Genomic DNA, 17,266 nt, shown 5'->3' with positions numbered 1-17,266 from the left:
AGCATTACATTGGAGAAACTAAACAGCCACTCCATAAAAAATGTACGAACACCGGCGCGAGAGCTCAACTGGACCCCAGTCCACTGTATATGTCCATCTCAAAGCCACTAACCAATATCGTGAGATAGTGAGGTTCAGATCTTAGCCAGAGAAAATAGATGGTTTGAGAGGGGAGTTAAAGAAGCTATTTTTGTTCGGAAAGACAATCCTTCCCTAAACAGAAATGGGGGCCTAAGACATAATCGCTCACAGATTCCATCCTCAGACCCAAAGCAAAGAAAAAGAACAATAGGAGGGCCATTAACGGTTGAATAGGATCATATGGGGCGACAGTTCTGTCGTGTCCTTAGGCAAGACACTTCACCCACATTGCCTAGTATGAAAGTGGTGTGTGCGCGAGTGATTGGTTGTGGTCGGAGAGGCCAATGGTGCAGATTGGCAGCCTTACTTCCGTCAATCTGCTCCAGGGCAGCTGTGGCTACATTCGTAGCTCCCCGTCACCAAGTGTGGAAGTGAATGAATAATGACTATAGTGTAGTGCTTTGAGAGGCTTTGACAAGCCTGTAAAGCACATTACAAGTGTAAGGCATTATTATTATAAGGCTGAAACTGGAGACAATAGCTGTTTACAGTTTCAGCGTAGTTAGCCCCTCCCTTCAGATAGATATACACACGTGGACAAAATTGTTGGTACCCTTCGGGTAATGAACGAAAAACTCACAATGGTCAGAGAAATGATTTGAATCTGACAAAAGTAATAATAAATAAAAAATCTATGAAATTTATCCATGGACGTTGGCTAAAGTCCCATGGATTTTAAATTTCTGAATGATATGTGCAACTGTAGTCACAGGAACATCAAGCTGCTTGGAGATGGTCTTATAGCCTTTACCTTTAACATGCTTGTCTATAATTTTCTTTCTAATCTTCCTCTGGTCCATGTTGAGTGTGGGACACACCACACTGTGTCCACCAGCAATCTGACCAGAACTGAAAAAGCAGCTTGGATGACCAGCAAAACGTCTTCTCTCCTTCAACGATTTGTCCATTTGACAGATTTAAAGCTACAGATAGTAATACATTGTCTTTTAAAGGCATTGTCTCTTTTCTGCTTGTCTCCATGGAGATGTTATTACGCTGCCAATAACAGTACAGCATCAGAAGCAGGTGATGCAACAGCCCTTTTTTTCATAAATAAATTGCTTGTATACTGTGGAACATTCCAGGCAAAGCAGGAGGCAGACTCTCCACCTTAAAAGTTACACAGTGCACCTTTAAGTTCAGATTCATGTTACTATAAAACAAAAGTTAGTTCACAATGACAATAGAAAATTTGAATTTGCTTTTGTATTTGATATGCCGCTTTGTAGAAAATTCAAACCATTTCAGAAAAGACACAACATCTGTACTTATGCATGCGTGACTTACGCATTGCCTTTACCATCGTAGACCCATTTAGTGGATCCCAGTCCTTCATAGTCAGAGCCCCAGTAAAACAGACAGGCGTTTATGTGCAGAGAGTACAACAGGTAGGAGGAGGTCCGGATCACTCTGAAATAAACACATATACCGTACATAAGACAGATACAGTACCAGTCAAACGTTTGGACACATCCTCTCGTTCAGTGTTTTGTTTTACTTTATTTATACTGCCTTTTACATTTTATATAGGCCTACATATGGAGGACATCAAATATATGAAGCAAGATATATGGAATTATGTAGTAAAAAAAAGTTAAATAAGTCTACTAATTATTTTTCCAGAGTGGCCACAATATATTTTTGTATTTAAAATCCCATACACATTACTAAATGTCTGCCCAGATATGAGTGAAGCAGGTTCAAATCAAAGAGAGCTTTTACCGATAACAACCATACTGTAGATTTATACACAAAACATTACACATAAAGCATACAAAAATATTCGTATGATGGTCACGCTGGTTATGTTTTGGGTATGCAATAAGAAAGTGGGACGAGGCTCACTCTTATGTTGTTCTTACCTGTAGATGTAGGCTTTCTTCATTACAGCCTCCATCCTGTCGTTGAATTCACTGAAAACCATGTACTACAATACACATACCAGAGTGAGCCGATGAGACACGCAATGAGTGCTATGAACGAGTACTACCTGAACAAAGCACTGACCTTGAGCAGTCGAGGGAAACGTAACAGAGAGTTGACTCCAGTAAAGTAGTAAAATACCTCCATTGGAAACAAGCTGATCACATCCATCTGAGAAAAAAACATACAAGAGACTCTTACAGCACTGCACAGATTTCAACTCCCGCTTCTGCTCTGATACACAGCTCTAGAGTTTGGTATCGAATGTCAAAAGCCTTATTGGCAACATGTGTGGTCATCTTAGTGAGACACATGAGCAAAAATAATGTCAAAAAGCTCCATGAGATGAGTTGCTAAGCTGCTAGTGAATACATTTATGGCACTATAGTGGCAGAATTCTTTTGCAATGAACCCTTAGTTTAGTCACATCTTTAAATAAACTCTCTGTTGATGGAACATTTGAAGCGTGACCTCACAATCCCCATCACTATTGGCCTCATTCATCCCTGCCCACGCAGTAAATGTGACTAAACTGAGCTATCTCAGTGGTGGCACTTCCGGTTAAGAGGGAATCTCATTCATTTCAATGGTGAATTTGAGAAAAGTTTTGCTGTTAAAATCTGATATAAAGTAGTGTTGATTTGAGTAAAATGTTAAATGTTTATGTGACAGACAAGTCAACACTGCAGCGATTCTCTGGAGACTTTAAACGGCTCTGTAGTCCCTATAGAACTGACTTACTGTCAAGATCTGCAGCCCCATGCAAAATATTACAACCCCAATGATGATGGCGGTGCCTATGGCAACTTCTGGAATAAGGTGTACTAGTACTATAGTAGAAAGCAGTAGTGAAATATACAATATGTGAAAGTGCTTTAGTTACCTAGTTAGATTTGTTTCAGTTAGTTGACTGGTAAAACTATGATTTCAATTGTTTCATCTGTGAATTTTGATCAAAGATGTAACACAGCAAGCAAGCTGATGATTATGATGCAGAAAAAGTGACACAGAGGCATTTATCAAAGTCATGTGTTTCATTCCTCTACAGTTTTACCTTGAATCTTTCTGTGGTCATGTAGTGGTCCCTCATGTCCTTTTTATCACACTGTAATGACATACACGAGTAATGTGTTTATTTTACACTTATTAAAAGAGTTTAAAGGTCATGTACCAGATTTTTTTCCAATGTACTTGAATAAAATGTGTCTTTTCCCAGTACAGATACATTATAAAAACATCAAAGAAATATTACATATGATAATACTGAAACTACCTTATGCCACTGATTAAGATTAATATAAAGCAAGATAAACCCAGCAAACTCTTTTTGAATAGACTGTCTCATTAAATAAACAAATAAATAGTTAAATGAACCAATAATTAGCCATAAGAGTGACTTGTTTAACCCTCTGCAGCTCACAGCTTTTTGTATTACAATTAAAATAACAAAAATATCAAAATTTTTGCGAAGTCATTGTACACATGATAAGCACTGAGCTGCCGAATATATAGTTCCAGCTTTCATATACTGAACAGTAAGTGGATATAGTGATTATAGTGACTCCTGATGAATGCTGTCTACATTTAATTAGAGTTTTATCGTTCCATAATTAGGAAGCCACTTTGAATGTTGTGAAAAGCGCTTATAAGTTCAACACAGTAAGTAATTACGATTTTTAGAATGGATAAGGTAAGTGAGGAATAACTCAAAACCTTTTGAAATGAACTAGATCTGTTTTCCATGTTTTAAAAAAAGTAAAATCAGGTACAGCGCGTATAAGTTGACACGGTTCCTGCCGAGTGACTGACCACGATGTCCCCGGCCCTCACAAACTGCAGTCTGGGCTGGAACACCAGGATGTCTAGGATGTAGATGAGGTCGCAGGTGTAGTCCATGAAGAGCCACAGGTGGATGTTGTCTGGAGTTTGATAGGGAAAAGCCCAACGCACTGGGATCAGCCAAACGTTCCAGTTCCACGCAGCCACCACCAGGAAGAGCCAGAACACGTAGATGAGGTCTGAGGGCAGCAGACAACAGAGGAGGTTCAGATATTAAAGGACATATTTTGAAAGACTGACGTGGGCCTACGGTACTCTGCAACAGCAAAAAACACCAATTTTAAAGGTCCTATATTACACAAAACTGATTCTTGTGATCTTTAAGCCATGTTATAATGCTGTTACCTCCTCAAAAACATACCTAGAGATGTATTTTTTTTCATTCACACACATTTAAGTAACCCTTTATTATTAGTCTGTCTACATCTCCAAAGCTCAAAATGCTCTGTTCCACCTTGTGATCGTGAAGTGGTAGTTTACAAGTTAACAGCTTTTTACCTTTTGTTCAGTACAGATTAGTAATTCCAGGGCTGGAATGATCCTTATGATTCTAGGGAAAGGGTATGGAGTTATAAAACACTTTGGAGCACTTCCTATTACCACATGACATCGCAAGTTGGAACAAATTTCTTTTTGAGAGAAGAACTCAGACGAAAAATATGCAGGGTTTGTGTGTTAAACATGTGCAAATGAAACTTTTTAACACAACTCCAGGTATATTTTTTGATGAGGAGGAAACAACATTAAAACATAGATCAGAAAACAGCGTGATAAAAAAAAATCACAAAAATTTCAATTAACTTTTGATTTTTTGTGAGGACATAAGGGAATGAATAGACTTCAAAAATAGAAAGTTTGGATCTTTTACAGCTGTCTAAAAAATGCCGCTATAGTTAGATTTGGCCAGTGTGTTCTAAGGATACACAAGGGATTTTATATAACACATCCCTTTTGCCAATCATACCCCTTTAGCCAGTCATACCAGTGAACGGGTCGATGCTGGCAGGGAAGCGGTATGCCAGGATCGCCCGCATAAAGTCGGGCATTGGCGGAGGTTTGGGGACTGGCAGTTTTATTGGCTCCCCCAAAATCTCAAACTCAAACATCATCCATTTGTCCTCCTCCTTCTCCTCCTCCTTTTCACCAGCAGGGGGTGCATCCTTCTTCTCCTCACCTCCCGAGGGTGGGGGCGGAGGGGGAGGGGCTTTGGCAGGAGCTGAATGAGACAAACAAGAGTCGTTTGTGGAAATGCGAGCCCGCTCACAGTAAGGATGCATGCTTCTCTATGTATTGGTTAAATAGCCTAATTATTTTGTTTAAATTTTCTAGTATCCACACTTTTTAAGCAGTATTCATTTATAGTCCTTCTTGTAAAATATTTTTTTGTCTTCTTGCTTTAACACATATACAGAGCATCTTTAAAGGGGACAGTAAAAGTCTGTCTGTCTGTCTATATTTCCCTGTGTTGAACACTCACAGGCCTGTGGACTCTCCTCCTCTGACTCATCTGGATCCACCAGTTTTTCTTTCTTTGTCTCTGTTCGACCTTTGAACTGTCGCAGCAGCTCGTTCAGACGCTCCTGCACCACCACACTGCCCACACTGGCTGCAGAGGCAGGGCGCCCTCTATAGGAAGACACAACAACATCAATGTCTATGTTTACAGGCACACAAAAAATCTGATTGTTATCTGATTTCTGGTTATGTATCATGTGAGTAATCTGATTTCTTTCTGATTGTGGAAAAGTATATAAAATAAAGGTAAACACATTTGGCAAAGACTAAAATTTAAAAAATATAATTCCTTATATTTTGTTTTCCCAATTCAACATTTACTCCATTGATTCACTGACACATGTACCCGGGTGTTTTTAATGATCAGATTTCTCTCGTGCTGGAAATACACACATCAAAAATCACATCTGATTATTAGTAATACATTAGTTTTTAGAGTGAAGACATTTTGCCGCTCATCACACCAACAACATCAACACACCTGTTTGTTTACAGTTTCTGTTTGTTAGCTAAGTCTATAGAACTACACTAAGTCTGAACTGTGCCTCAGTACTTAGCATAATCATTTATAGCCCCTAACGAATGCTCTCACACCTAATAGCATACTGGCTATTCACATACTGGCTATTAGTATACTGGTGAACACAGCATTGTTTTCCTTGTTTAGGTTTAGGTCTGAGAATGGAGTTCTAGTTGAAAAGTAATCCATTTGAGAAGCTCGGTGAGTTTTGAAATACAGGAAAAAAGGTTTATTGTTTGTTACAGCAGATACAGACAGGACAGGGCCCAGGCCTGCCCTGGCCACAGACTGGTAGCTTCCCGGCCTCTCCTCCAGTTCCCCTCTCAGTCTAAATCCAAGTCTAAACCAACCCCGAGCGTCTGAGCTCTGACTATTTTATACCAGAATGACAAAGCTACATACATTTCAAAGCAGAGTGACTTTTGTTTCACACCCATGAGATAATGAACTAAAGACAGGTATTACAACAACGAGTTTCCTGTGGGATGGAGACAGAGCCTTCACACATGTTAATGTCTAGTCTGGGTCTAACAGACTGATTTGATCTAAGAATCTATGAATATACTTAAATTTCCATCACACCATTTATTTCTTTGGCTAAGATCTGTACCTCATCATCTTCAAAGGAGTGGTTAGTGGCTTTGAGATGGAGATGGACAGCAGCCTGAGATCCTGATAGTGTTGGTACATTCTCTTATGGAGTGGCTGTTGAGTTTCTCCAGTGTAACGCTCACTGCACTCTTCACTACACTGAATGGAGTAGATCACATTACTTTGTTTATGGTTTGGGGTTGATGATTGGTTTGGGGTTGATGATTCTAGATCAGACCTTTTCTGGCTGTATAAAAGTACTCATTTCGTCTAACCTATTTTATCTTTAATCATTTTTCAAATGTGTGAGATAAATATGGCATGCAGACCAAAGTGTTAAGTGAATAGCTGGTCCTTACTCTTCATCAGCACTGAGCAGGTCCCCCTGACTGCCCCAGGACTTCAGTGGCTCATCCTCTGCTTCACACATCAGCTGATCACCAGTCGGACTATAAAATGATTGTTGAGAGTCGAAAGAAAACTCTTTCAAAAAGCATTCTACATGTGTGAGAGTTGTTTGTAGAGTAAGGTCTGAACTGTACAGAAATGCAAAGGAGCAGGTTTTGAATAATAATAATAATAATAATAATAATAATAATAATAAAAACTTAATTTCAATCCAACTCAAACTTTAACTTGTTATATATGTTGTAATATAACTTGATTTGTAGTTCACTTGATTTGTAGTTTGTAGTTCTTTCATAAGAATATATATATATATATATATATATATATATATATATATATATATATATATATATATATATATATACATACATACATACATACATACATACATACATACATACATACATACATACATACATACATACATACATACATACATACACACACACACACACCTATATTACAATTAGTTTGTTTTTGTTTTTTTTACTAAGGATCATGTCATTTTGAACATTGTCACTTTGTCATTGTCACTTTGTCATTGTCCCCCTGCAACAGCCAGTTATGTGTAGATTTCCAAATGTTAACTTTTTATTAATGTGCATGCTAGCCCTAGTCTAGTGCATAGTGTGTAGTCTAGTGGTCTACATACTACAGTACATACTACATACATGACATGCTTACCTGATTTTAATGGCTTTGGGCACAGTTAAAGAGTAGGCCTCATGTTCTGGAGTGGTCACGATTTGAGGGATGGTCAGAATTCTTCTTTGACCCGAGTCCTGGTCCATGTGGTCCACATGGACTATCTTCAACATCGGGGTTTTCACTAGACTTACTGAGAAAGCAACAAAATGCCAAATATTTTTACTAGTACACAGTGTCTTTTTACTATACAGATTTGGAGTTTCAGTGTATTTATATCTATTTGATATGAATGGTGCATGTCAGTACATTTGAACAATACTTCTGATTAGTTGTAATTTTGTCAAAAAACCTTCTTCGTCATAGTTTTCAGTCAATTTCATATTATCATTTACTAAAATATAAACATGAAAAATGATAAATTAAATAATGAATACAATTATATGTGTATGTACAGGCCCTTCGACAGAAATTTGGGGTCCTGGGGCAACAGACCCCTTTGTCCCCCCGTCTACTCCCTTGTATATGTAAGTACTTTTTGACTCAAAATGGGTTGTAACAGCACTTGTTAAACCATTATAAACATAAACTAGGAAATTTTATTTTTTTTGAATGTTTGGGTCCAACTTTCACTGGAAAAACAACAATACCCCCACCCTCCCACCACCAACAACAAAAACACTTTCTTTCACAGAATCTTAAGGTTTTATCATGAACCTGAAATGATTAGAAAAAGTCTTTACAAAAACAGTGAATATTTCCACAAAGAGGTCAGACTTCCACCATTCAAAAGCACAGCAAAGCACAGCACATACACTAAGTTACTACAACTACTACATGTACTACTATATATCACTACTATATATCACCTGAGCAGGGCTGAGCATTCTCTTGATGAAGCAGTACATGATGGGAGCAGCGCTGATCAGTATGTTGGGGGTTTTGGAGAGGGGAAATGTACTAGCAATAGTAGTAGTAGCAGTAGCAGTAGTAGTAATAGAAATGGAAGTAATAGAAGTGGTATTAGTTGTTAATTGATAGGAGGAGTGTGTTTAAATATTGAAAAATTGTTAAATCACGATACTATATTTGATGACACAGTGTTGATTTCATGGGCTGATGTATTGATATTGATTGAGTATTTTTTGTATATTTTATTTATATATATATATATATATATATATATATATATATATATATATATATATATATATATATATATATATATATATATATATATATATATATATATATATATATATATATATATATATATATATATATATATATATATATTGTGACAGTCATATAGTCCTGTTGCTTAAATAGGCCTAAGTAGTAGGTAGTAATAATAGTAGTAGTGATAGTAGCAGTAGTAGTAGTAATAGTAGTAGAAGTAGCAGTAGTAGTAGCAGTAGTAGTATTAATAGTAGTAGTTGTAGTAGCAGCAGTAGTAGTAATAGTAGTAGCAGTAGTATTAGTAGTAGTAGTAGCAGCAGTAGTAGTAATAGCAGTAGTTGTAGTAGTAGCAGTAGTAGTAGTAGCAGCAGCAGCAGTAGTCTAATGTTTGGCACTTCAATTATAAACCCTAAAATTTAACAAAGCAACTGCCTAAAACCTGCTATCTGTATGCAAATGGTGAGCTGTGTTAAGGCTATTTGAGTGCTGGTTGGGGAGCTGGTGGTGCAGGCTGAGACAGGCCATTTGCCTCATTCTGACTGCTTGGTTGACCCTGCCCTGTCTGAAAGTGTGTGTTAAATCCTTTTATTTTATTTATAATCCCCATGCAGTACTGTTGCACCTGCTTGGGTAGTTCTCCTATTTCTTGGATGAGAAGGGCCAAATCGGGTGGGGGGGTGGGCGGGGACAGCTTTGGGGGGGTCAGGTAGTGGTCATGCATCAGTTTCTTGCAGTTTTCCAGGTATTCAGCGGCCAATGGGAAACGAAGCATGAAAGTCTGAATGGGCGAGCAGATAGTGGGGGCTGGGGACAGAATACAACACTGAGAAAAGACAGTAGTGAAGAGGCAATGATTAAGCTAGCAGTGACCAGAAAGTCATAAGCAGTAGTAGTATTAGTAGTAGTGGTAGTGGTAGTAGTAGTAGTAGTAATAGTAGTAATAGTAGCAGTAGATTTAAAAATAGCAGAATTAGTAGTAGTAGTAGTAATAGTAGTAGTAGTAGTAGTAGTAGTAGTAGTAGTAGTAGTAGTAGAAGTTGTAGTTGTAGTAGTAGTAGTAGTAAACCTAGAAAAATCAGGAAGTGAAATAGCACTGGTTAAGCCAGCAGTGACCAGACAGCTATAAGCAGTAGTAGTAGAAGTAGAAGTAGTTGCTATTGTAGTATTAAGCCTAGGAATAGTACTAGTAGTGTTAGTAGTAGTAGGCCTAGGAAAAGCCGGTTTTGAAATGGGATTGGTTATGCTAGCAGTGACCAGAAAGTTATAAGCAGTAGTAGTAGTAGGCCTAGGAGTAGTAGTAGTAGGCCTAGGGATAGCAGACAGCCTGTCATTCAAAATATTTTTCATTTTGGAATTTTTGAAATAACTTAAAAATCTTACGTCCACATCCAGTTTCTTCTGTTGTTCCAGCTGGGACCTGAAAGAGGGACATTTATTACAGATTTTTCAAAATAAGATTTTTAAAAAGGTTTTTAAATGTGATTTATTTTGAAACAATCCCTCATGAAAAATCAATAGACATATATTCTGTATATGCTAGTGCTGTATATCTTACTGCATAACCTGTACCCACTGATGAACGGTAACTACAAGTAGTAAATTACCAAGCTTAAGTAGAATTTTTAGGCATCTGTACTTTACTTGAGTATATTTTACAGTGAATAGTTTTGTACTTTTACTTCACTACATTTGAGAGCAGGTATATGTACTCTCTACTCCACTACATTTTTAAACTGGAATGAAAAGTAATAAGTACTTTTCATATGATTCGAGGGGTTAATTTTACCATGTTCGCGGTAACATCCCGACTAAACATTTTGAGTTCAAGCTTTGGCTTTGAGCAAACAAAAATAAATACACAGAATTCATATGAAAAAGGAAGAAATTGATTCGCACGTACCATACTGCTGTAGGTACTGTGACCAAAAATATGTATAATCTTTAAATCAATATCACTATATTTACACTTTAACAACTTGTGAAATATTTTTACTCTTAAAGTATATTTTTAAATGGCTTCTTAAGTACTTTTACTTAAGTAGATTTTTTTATGTGATACTTTTACTTTTACTTGAGCATGTTTACCTCTGTATCTGTACTTTTACTTGAATAACAAAATTGAGTACTTCATCCACCTACCTATCTCAAAGACGCCATATTTAGGACTTGACCATTGAAAAGGAGATCATATTGTCTAAACAATTGCTATGGCAATGGTAAACCCATGGATAAGTCTGTACGAACGAAAAGTTAAACAAAAGTAAATCATTCTCAAACGCCTCACCTGGTCTGCGTTGGTGGGCGGGGCTTCTGCGGCTTGCGGCTCAGGCTGTTGGGTGATTGACTGTTGCTCTTGCTTCGTTGCGAATGGCTGTTGGGCTGGCTCTTTCTGGTCTGTGATTGGCTTTTGCTGCTGCATTCCTTTCGCCTGAGCTTCTTTGACCTCCTCAGTTTTGTTTTCAGCGACTAGCTCCACTTCGGTTGAGGAGGGAGTCACATCTTGGTTCGAGGCCACGGTACTGCCAGCGCGACACACATCAACAAGAGATCTGTAAAAAAACAATAAACAAAAAAAAAAACAAAAAACAAACAATAATAATAATAATAATAATAATAATAATAATAATAATAATAATAATAATAATAATAATAATAATAATAATAATAATAATAATAATAATAATAATAGATACATAAATAAAAAAGTTAATAAATGTATTGATTTTGAAACATGATAGAGGCTAAGTTTGCCCTCAGTTAGCCCTGCCCACTTCTCCCTTCTCACTCCGATATTGAGAGAAGGTTATCACAGGCTGTTGTCTAAATGGCTCTCATCCAACAAAAGTCCAAACAAATGCAAGTTTTCAGGTGGAGGATTCATCATTTGCTTATTTCAGATGGACATTTTGCTTTGTCCTGAATGTTGCACAGTATGGCATTAAACAAATCAATCACCATGCATATTACAGATCAGGTCTGTGGAGGGGAAAGTTCACTCAAATTAAGAATGCGTGCTTTTCATGTTTTGATTTTTGTTTTTCTCCAGGAAAAGCAGTAACATTGCCATGGAGACAAGCAAAAGGCAGACCCCCAACCAAAAAAGTTACACAGTGCACCTATTAAAGTAAATGCATGTAAAGAGTAAAAAGTAAAAGTATCTCACAAAAAATTTGAGGTCTAATGAAGCTTCAAATGTAGTGATTTTGATAAAGATTTGTGCTGAATTTTATTCAACAGAAACAATTGAATCAATCGGTTTTCAGGCTGGTTTTATTTGTATTTTTTGTTTGTTTTGTTTGCTCAAATTATGAAGTTGATAAAAATAAACCCCCAGACTTTTCTACAGGTCTCAGATAATAATAAAAATACTTTTACTTTTCAGTCTAGTTCAAAATTTAGCGGAGTAGAAAAGTATCCACTTTAAAATGTACTTAAGTAAAGTTCAGATACCTAAAAATTGTACTTAAATACAGCAGTTTACTACTTCTACTTCATTACGCTCCACCACTGAAGAACACCTAGTTAAGTCTTGATTCTGAGTAGTTCTGTAAAGCCTTATGCAGCTTTGAAGAGTCCGCTGTGATAATTCTAGTTGGTCTAAATTCTAAACCTACCTTTGAATGGCCGCTCTGACACAGGGGTGAAACATTTAGAAAAAGCAACACAAATATATGAAATTCAGAACTGGAGATGCAAACATGAGGTAGAATGAAATAGGCTATGAACTAACTTTATGCATAATAGTAGCAGAAGCCTGAGCTGGAAAGTACTATCTATTTATACTCAGAACTACACAGCCAAAGGAAGCACGTTCTGTTTTTCTACAGGTGGGCAGTTAAAATGATGTTCAAGTAGACTTACCCACACTTAAACAGTGTTTGGCAAGCTGCAAGCACGGCACTAAAATACTCAGTAACTATGTGTACATGGTATCACGTTTATGGTTTCAAATTCACCAATTTTTAAAGAACATATACTGAAACAAATCTCTTCAAAGTCTCTGGAAGTAAGGATCAGTACAAATTATATTGTCAACAAAAAGATTACTGGACTTTTACACAAGTTAGTGTACGAGTTACTTAAAAGGCCCATATTACTATTGCTATTATCTGATCTCTGAAATGTTGTTTCCTCATCACAAACATATCTGGAGTTGTATTTTGTTTCATTCACACATGTTTAACACACAAACCCTGCAGATCTTTAGACTGAGTTCTTCTCTCAAACAGAAAACACTCTGTTCCATCTTGTGATGTCATGTGGTGATACAGAAAGTGCTCCACAGTGTTTTTAAACTCCATACATCTTTACTAGAATCATTTGGATAATTTCAGCGCTGCCAATTTCTACTGAACCAAAGTTAAAAGGAGCTCTTAACTCGAAAACTACAGCTTTATGAGATCACAAGGTGGAACAGGGCATTTTGAGCTTTGGAGATGTAGATAGACTAATAATGCAGGATTATTCAAATATGTGTGAGTGAAACAAAACACAACTCCAAGTATGTTTTTGAGAAGGTAACAACATTATAACATGGCTTAAAGCTCACAAGAGTCAATTTTTTTTATGTGATACAGGGTCTTTAAAGCGATAGTAGATAACTTTTATATTATAGCCAAAGGAACAAAATCTCAACGGAAACAAGCAGGAGGAGGCATCACACAAACAGTGAAAAGACTGCAAAAAATTTACCACAATTATGAAGAATTATCACTTTATTTATTTTTTTCTTTCATTTTTAATCAGCTCCTTTGAAACCTCAAAATATGATATACTCAATACTTTACTTTTACACATCTCCAAATCACAATTTCACAATATCCACTTCCAATAAATATCCCAGCTTTACTCACTCACAGGTCTAACTGTACAAATTTCTCCCACCTCTATACACCTCTACACAAAACTACTCAAGTAAATGGTGAATGCATCTTATTACTACCAGGGCCTTGGAGCAGCTACAGCATTTCCATTATTGTGTATCTAATGAAGAAGCAGCTGGTCTGCTCTTACTCAGCCTCTGTTTTCTGTCCTTTGGGTAAATCAGACCCATCGTCACTGTCCTCCTTAAGTGTTGTTAACCTGGATATTTCAACACACAGGTACCATAATGAATCAGCATGGCTTTACCAGTGGTGGAACGGAACAAAGTACAAGTAGTAAAGTCAGATTCGAAGGTATCTGTACTTTACTTAAGTACATTTTACAGTGGATATGTTTTTCTTTTACTTCATTACATTTGAGAGCAGGTATCTGTACTTTCTACTCAAGTACATTTTTGAACAGGACTGAAAATAAAAAATATTTTTTATTATTGTCTGGGACATGCTTAAAAAGCTGAGGGTTTATTTTTAACATGTTCATAATTTGAGAAAACAAAAATATGTACATATTTCAGCACAAATCTTTATCAAAATATTTGAAGCCTTATAAGTTCTCAAATTTGCGTGAAATACTTTACATAAGTACATTTAAACAGGTACTTTAATACTTTAAAAAGTCAATTTTTTCATGTGAAACTTTTACTTTAACTTGAGTATTTTTTTTGCTCCAGTATCTGTACTTTTACTTAAAGGGCCAGTATTATGCTATTTTCTGATCTATGTTATAATGTTGTTTCCTCATCACAAACAGACTTGTGAGAGTGTTTTGCTTCATTCACACATGTGTAACACACACAAACCCTGCATATTTAGGCTGGGTTCCTCTCTCAAACAGAAACAAACTGTTCCACCTTGTGATGTCATGTGGTAATACAGGATATGCTCCACTGTGTTATTAAACTCCGTACACCTTCACTAGAATCATTTGAATAATTTCAGCTTTGTAATTGCCAATCTCGACTGAACTGAAGGTAAAAAGAGCTGTTAACTTGAAAACTACCACTTCATGACATCACAAGGTGGAATAGAGCATGTTGAGCTTTGGAGATGTAGACAGACTAATAATAAATAGTTACTCAAACATGTGTGAATGAAACAAAGCACAACTTCAGGTATGTTTTTGGAGGTAACAGCATTATAACGTAGCTTAAAGCTCACAATTTTATGTAATATAGGACCTTTAAATAACAAAATTGAGTACTTCTTCCACCACTGGCCTTTACCAATAAATAATGTTTAGACTATATATATTTTTCTTAATATTGTAGGTGCTTGTATCTGATAGGTGCAGTCTAAGTAATAACTAGCAAAAGGAATCTCAAATATCTGTAAATATCTGCTTAATCTAGATTTACCAGGAGGTGACAGTATAACATAACTACTACTCTATGGGTCAAATGAAGACCTAAAAATGAAACTTGACTACACTAAAATGAGTATTAGATGGGGATCTTGTATTCAAAACCAATGTTCCATAAAATATTAATTAAAAGTTAAGAAGCAAAACTGCAGTTTTAGAGATAGACAGCTCTATGTTTAAAGGTGCGGTCTACAGACTTACTCAGGGTCATCCTCATTCTCTTCTTCTTGGATGTTTGGCAGACTAAACCACACAAACATAGTACATTTAGTAGTAGTAGTAGTAGTAATAGTAGTAATAGTAGTAGTAGTAGTAGTAGTAGTAGTAGTAGTAGTAGTAGTAGTAGTAGTAGTAGTAGTAGTAGTAGTAGTAGTTCTAAAAGTTGTAGTAGTAGTAAAAGTAGTAGTAGCAACAGTTTACTTCAGTTCAGCCTGGTCTGGTCTTAACTCTTGGCTGGTTATTAACAGTGGAAGTAGCAGTAGTGATAGTGCAGTATAGACTAGTTACTTGCAGTTGTAGTAGTATCTTCCTCTAATTTCTGAATTCTATCATTACATGAACTCAGACTTGTAGTGCAAGATATAGAAGTTAGAGTTTAATGCTATACCATGACACATTCCAGACAGAGCTATAACATTTCCATGGAGACAAGCAAGTGGCACCACCAAGTTGCATAGTGCACTTTCATTAACAATGTTAATTGAAATGTTTGTCATGATACTAAAATTTCTCACTCGATATTATTATTATTATTATTATTATTATTATTATTATTATTATTATTATTATTATTAATAATAATAATAATAATAATAATAATAATAATAATAATAATAATAATAATGATAATGATAATGATAATGATAATGATAATAATAATAATAATAATAATAATAATAATAATAATAATAACAATAATAATAATAATGCATTCGTCTTATATAGCGATTTTCCTTTACAGTTTTGTGCATCACTCCACACTATGGTGGTAAGTTACTATTGTAGCCACAGTTGCCCTGGGACAGACTGACAGAAGCAAGGCTGCCAATCTGCTCCGACCACCAACTTTCATACAGGGGAATGTAGGTGACGTGTCAAGCCTAAGGACACAACAACAGTTTCTGCCACTGGCGTTCCACTGTGGCACCTGGAATTCCTAGCAGTCTCCCATCCAGGTACTAACCAGGCCCAGCACTGCTTGGCTTCTGAGATCTGACAAGATCAGACTTTGACAAGGAGGTTTGGCCACAGTATACTGTAAACTCGAATAGACTTGACACTCAGTACTGATTCTGATACCACCATGATAATAAAAAAAACCTTTACTTAGACAATAGAATGTGATTTTGAACATTAAAGGGTAGTACTTTAGGGATAAGAGCAGATGTAAAAGTGTGTAAAAGTACTCACTGATCTTGTGGTTCAGTGATGGAGTCTATGATGATCTTTGCTGCATGTTCCTGCTCCAGTTGTCTCACAGCCTCCTCTGCTGCTCTGAGGGCCAACTCCTCTGCAGCACGAGCTGCAGCCAGACGCTCCAACTGCAGCCTACAGGACAAAACAAGAAATAGTGCTGGGATTTACAATGAAAAAGAATTCTGGCCTTTTTCGGCCCAGTCCACTTTTGCCCTAAATGCAACTAAACTGTGCTTTCTTTATGGTGGCACTTCCAGTTAAGTGGGAATCCCATTTATTTCAATGGAGAATTTGAGAAAAGTTTTGCTGCTAAACTCTGATATAAAGTAGTGTTGATTTGTGTAAAAGCGATTCTCTGGAGGCTTTAAAACGGCTCAACCTGAATCACAATGATGGCGCCCATGGCAGCAAGTCCTATAGTTTCATAGCCTGGCTTTAAGGGGACACAAGGTACATTTTGTGCTGGATGGTCCACCACACGTACATGTCTCCATTAAGATGTTATTGCATTGGGTGAAATGTTCAGCAGCAAGGTATTAAACTTATTAAACTTATCTATTTGATAGGAGGCAACACCACCAGGTCAGATCTGTGGAGAGATGAGATTATTTACAGTAGGAAACCGCATTTTCTTTTAGCAGTAAAAACTCCTGTAATTGAATACATTTAGAGTGTATTTACTAATGATATATTTAACCTTTGTCTTAACAAGAAGAGGCAAGGTATTAAAGTTCTGACAGGTATTAAAGTTTGATCAGTTTAATGTGGTATTATGGAACATTCCAAGCAAAGCAATAGCATGTCTGTGAAGAAAGTGTCAGATGCCCTACCAGAAAAGCTACATAA

General features: G+C 36.6%; 1 protein-coding gene and 1 pseudogene across 1 annotated transcript in view; both read right to left on the bottom strand.

The window, feature by feature from the left end:
• Positions 1 to 17,266, bottom strand: part of cngb1a (cyclic nucleotide gated channel subunit beta 1a) — a 31,234-nt gene that overhangs the window by 13,037 nt on the left and 931 nt on the right. Inside the window, exons 2-16 of the mRNA XM_033991780.1 lie at positions 16,415 to 16,552; positions 15,206 to 15,247; positions 13,775 to 13,843; positions 11,046 to 11,310; positions 10,142 to 10,178; positions 9,384 to 9,565; positions 7,622 to 7,746; positions 6,889 to 6,978; positions 5,381 to 5,529; positions 4,886 to 5,119; positions 3,874 to 4,082; positions 3,119 to 3,169; positions 2,149 to 2,235; positions 2,004 to 2,068; positions 1,429 to 1,551 (exon numbers count right to left, since the gene is read on the bottom strand). Of these exons, the coding sequence (XP_033847671.1) occupies positions 1,429 to 1,551; positions 2,004 to 2,068; positions 2,149 to 2,235; positions 3,119 to 3,169; positions 3,874 to 4,082; positions 4,886 to 5,119; positions 5,381 to 5,529; positions 6,889 to 6,978; positions 7,622 to 7,746; positions 9,384 to 9,565; positions 10,142 to 10,178; positions 11,046 to 11,310; positions 13,775 to 13,843; positions 15,206 to 15,247; positions 16,415 to 16,552 (1,866 nt within the window). The remainder of the gene's footprint in view (positions 1 to 1,428; positions 1,552 to 2,003; positions 2,069 to 2,148; positions 2,236 to 3,118; positions 3,170 to 3,873; positions 4,083 to 4,885; positions 5,120 to 5,380; positions 5,530 to 6,888; positions 6,979 to 7,621; positions 7,747 to 9,383; positions 9,566 to 10,141; positions 10,179 to 11,045; positions 11,311 to 13,774; positions 13,844 to 15,205; positions 15,248 to 16,414; positions 16,553 to 17,266) is intronic.
• On the bottom strand, positions 16,140 to 16,257 carry LOC117393938 (5S ribosomal RNA; annotated as a pseudogene).

Source organism: Periophthalmus magnuspinnatus, chromosome 3, assembly GCF_009829125.3.
Source record: "Periophthalmus magnuspinnatus isolate fPerMag1 chromosome 3, fPerMag1.2.pri, whole genome shotgun sequence".
Classification (NCBI taxonomy): Eukaryota; Metazoa; Chordata; class Actinopteri; order Gobiiformes; family Gobiidae; genus Periophthalmus; species Periophthalmus magnuspinnatus.
Note: the sequence above shows the minus strand (reverse complement) of the source record. Positions and strands in the feature narration are given on the sequence as shown.